The sequence below is a fragment of the Hemibagrus wyckioides genome, linkage group LG26 (assembly GCF_019097595.1).
Source record: "Hemibagrus wyckioides isolate EC202008001 linkage group LG26, SWU_Hwy_1.0, whole genome shotgun sequence".
Classification (NCBI taxonomy): domain Eukaryota; kingdom Metazoa; phylum Chordata; class Actinopteri; order Siluriformes; family Bagridae; genus Hemibagrus; species Hemibagrus wyckioides.
The window spans coordinates 13021417-13024831 of NC_080735.1; the positions used below are offsets into that span (position 1 = coordinate 13021417).

Sequence of the window (3415 nt, forward strand, 5' to 3'; positions counted from 1 at the left end):
GGTTGTTCTCCCAGGGGGATTTACACTGAAGTGCAACTTGGACTTCGCGTATTGGACTTTGAATAATGCGTTTTTCTTTGTATGTATTGCTTTTTTGTTTTCATTGGATAGATTTTATTTAAAGAGGTCCTGATCTTTGACCGACCCCGACTATCACCCCCCTAAACACTCACCAGTAAGAAGCAACAAGTCCCGAACAAGCTGAAGGTTTCCTTTCCCTACTTTTTTGTTTTAACTTTTTGTAAAACACATTTCAGAACTACCATTCTAACTACTAAAAATCGATCGTTTGTGCAAAATGTCACGTGACATGTTTGTTTACACTTTGTTTAGAATAATGACCTGAATTTATTCACGCACCGTAAATCCTTTTGACCCTACTCCAGCGTCAAACACTTCATTAAAAAATAATAAAATGAATAAAACTAAAACAACAACAACAACACCAGATTTTCACACTAAATAAACCTGTATTATGTTTATACTGAACGTGAAATTGTCAATTAAGGAAATCGGTAATAAATGTTGTTTTTCTTTTTCTCATTATTATTTTTGTAAAATACAGTAGGGGTAACTTGATATCTTAACACTGACATATTACACAGAATAAATAATTTCATTGTTAAGACTAAATGCATTTGCAACGGTTTGATTATAACAATAATGTAAGAAACAATTAACGATAAAATAATTTATACCCAAACAGGTCAGTACAATATTTGTATATATGTTAAAGACTAGATGACTCTAGAAATATATTGTGAACTATAATTTCCACAATATATTCACAATTTTGCGGTTTTAATTTCCAATCTATATTTAAAATGATTTATTTATTAATACATTTTTATTGTTCTTCATGCTTCTGATCTCACAGCGGGTTTTGGCTGAGGAAGTGCTGGATCGCACTGGAAGAGATAATTAATGCAAAAACCAAATTAACACCAGAATAAGAGCAACAGCTGAGAAATTTATTCGTTTCATCCCGACGCAAAAAAACCTTTGCTTTCCTATTTGCAATAATAATAATAATAATAATAATAATAATAATAATAATAATAATAATAAAGTGAAAAATGAATCAACGACCTATTTACAGTTTGTTCAGACCTATCACTTTTTTCTCTATCATATATGCACAATTTACAAGAATGAAAAATACAGCGACCAAAAAAAAAAGAAAAAAAAGAAAGAATAAATACACAGGCTCAGTCACGTGTTTACAAACCAAACAATTGCGGGTTGTGGATCAGATAAAATAACCTTTAAAATATAGTAGGCGTTTCCATTCTGAATTGTTCCCCGGCGTTTCCTGTGTATTAAAACTTGTTTTTCACAGATAATAATCATTAAAAATATTTAAACCTCTTAAGTTTTCACAAGATAATCTAGATTGTGTAAAGGCTGGTATCCCTTTCGCTTTTCATATTACACATTGGCCTAAAGCTATTATTATTTGAATTGTAGGCAAATCGGAGAAATTAATTTTTCTGTTGATAAGACAGTACCAATGAAGCAAGGCTTAAATAATAATCACCTTTAAATTTACAAGAAAACATTCTGTACAAAAAAAGCATGTATTTATAATCTAAAAAGAGGTAAATATTTGGTTACTTGTTTGTGAATATATGTGGTTCAGTTTTATGATTTTGCTTCTTGCTTTAAATGTGCGTCAGTGGGACGGTTCCGTTAATGGCAGCTGCAGTGGTCTGATAGTGTTGCGGCAGCGCGTGCAGTCTGCTCTGAACAGCCGCGTCGCCAGCCTCCGCCGCCGGTAAGTACATGCTGATCATCTCGCGCAGGTCACCGGGACAGGGCGCGCGGGTCGCGCCGCTAAGAGGAGGGCTCGCGCTCGGCTCGGGCTTCACGAGCGATCCGAGCGTGCCGACGGCTCCCGCCGCTGCCGAGACAGAGCTCTGATGCTGCGTGTACGGCATGGCAGCGTAGGTCGACGGCGAGGCGCTCACGTAACTCGGAGAGTTCGACATGGGGCTGTACTGCAGCGCGCTCATGTCGTAGCGGTGCACGGGCTGCGCGCTGGCGGCGTGCTGATGGTGCGGGTGGTGGTGTCCATGGTGATGCGGGTGATGTCCATGATGGTGAGCGGCCCCAGCGCTTGCGTGCTGCCCGTAGGCTAACTGCGCCTCCTGCATCATGGCTGCGGCAGCGGCTGCTGTGTACGCGCCGTTTGCCCAGCCGTTCACGTGTGCGTAACTCGCCGCCCCTGCGCCGCCGCCGTGACCCGCGGGACTCTCTAACCTCTGCGCTGTGCTCATCCCCAGAGTCACACCGCCACCGCCGGCAGAACCTGCGAGCAGCCCGCCAGCCAGGGAGTATTTGTCCTTTTTAAGCAGCGTTTTGGTCTTCCTGCGTGGCCGGTACTTGTAATCCGGGTGCTCCTTCATGTGCATGGCGCGCAGACGCTTCGCCTCGTCAATGAAAGGCCGCTTCTCCGCCTCGGACATGACCTTCCACTCGGCCCCAAGCCTCTTGCTGATCTCCGAGTTGTGCATTTTGGGGTTCTCCTGTGCCATCTTCCGCCGCTGCCCGCGGGACCACACCATGAACGCGTTCATGGGGCGCTTGACGCGCTCCTGGCTCAATTTCCCCGCAGCGTTTTGCCCCGTGTGCCCCGCACCCGTGTTCGTTTGGGGTGCCGGGGAATGCAAGTCCGTCTCCATCATCATGCTATACATTCACCTGGCTTTAACTTTCGCACTCAACACGCGAGAAACATTCACTCTTGGAGCCAAGCAGCGGCGTCCCTGTCCTGTCCGCTGGCACGGACGCGTAAAAGAAAAGGTTCCCACAGAACAAGGAAACAGGCATACAATCCCAAAACGATACAAGTCGCTATTTTCTTTACCTTTCTTTTCAGCTTTTGATTTTCTCATCCGGTGCAGAGAAAAGTCTGTGAGCTACTTTGGGCGACGCGGGAGAAAAGTTAGTAGCAGAGCGGCCATATGATGCGCTTTGACAGCCGCTAAATGAGAGCAAAGCGACCAATCACGTTCGAGCTGAGGACTGATTTGCATGGCGCGTGGTCACGTGACCCGAGCTCAGCGTCCACTCTCCAGCGCTCTGAAGGTAAACAGTATCCTCCAAAGCCACGTTGCCTCGCGCATGTTGGACAAATTATATGCAATTGATAAAGAAATAATATCCAAAACCCCTAGAGTTGGACTAACCCCTACCCTCTTGAGACACAAAACTATGATGCTGTATGCTTTGTAATTTTTTCCTTACTGTTTGTTAGAAACCGTGATAAGTAATTAAAGAGTAGTTTGGAATAGACGCAGTTCCTCAGTGTCTATATATTTATATATATGGGGGATTTTCTGTAAATATACACACAAGCAATTAGAGTGAAAGTGGTGTACCAGTATATAATGTTTCAATAGGTCTAGGACGCAAA

The 3415-nt window shown here is 43.5% G+C and overlaps 1 protein-coding gene across 1 annotated transcript; it reads right to left on the bottom strand.

The window, feature by feature from the left end:
• Positions 1 to 973: 973 nt before the first annotated feature.
• sox1b (SRY-box transcription factor 1b) lies at positions 974 to 3143 on the bottom strand. Its single transcript, XM_058379880.1, has one exon. It carries the CDS (start codon positions 2694 to 2696, stop codon positions 1662 to 1664), a length of 1035 nt encoding a protein of 344 aa, XP_058235863.1. The 5' UTR covers positions 2697 to 3143; the 3' UTR covers positions 974 to 1661.
• Between the last annotated feature and the right edge of the window lie 272 nt (positions 3144 to 3415).

Coding starts and splice junctions, on each gene's coding strand:
- sox1b (XM_058379880.1), bottom strand. CDS start 2,696: ATGTATAGCATGATGATGGAGACGGACTTGCATTCCCCGGCACCCCAA.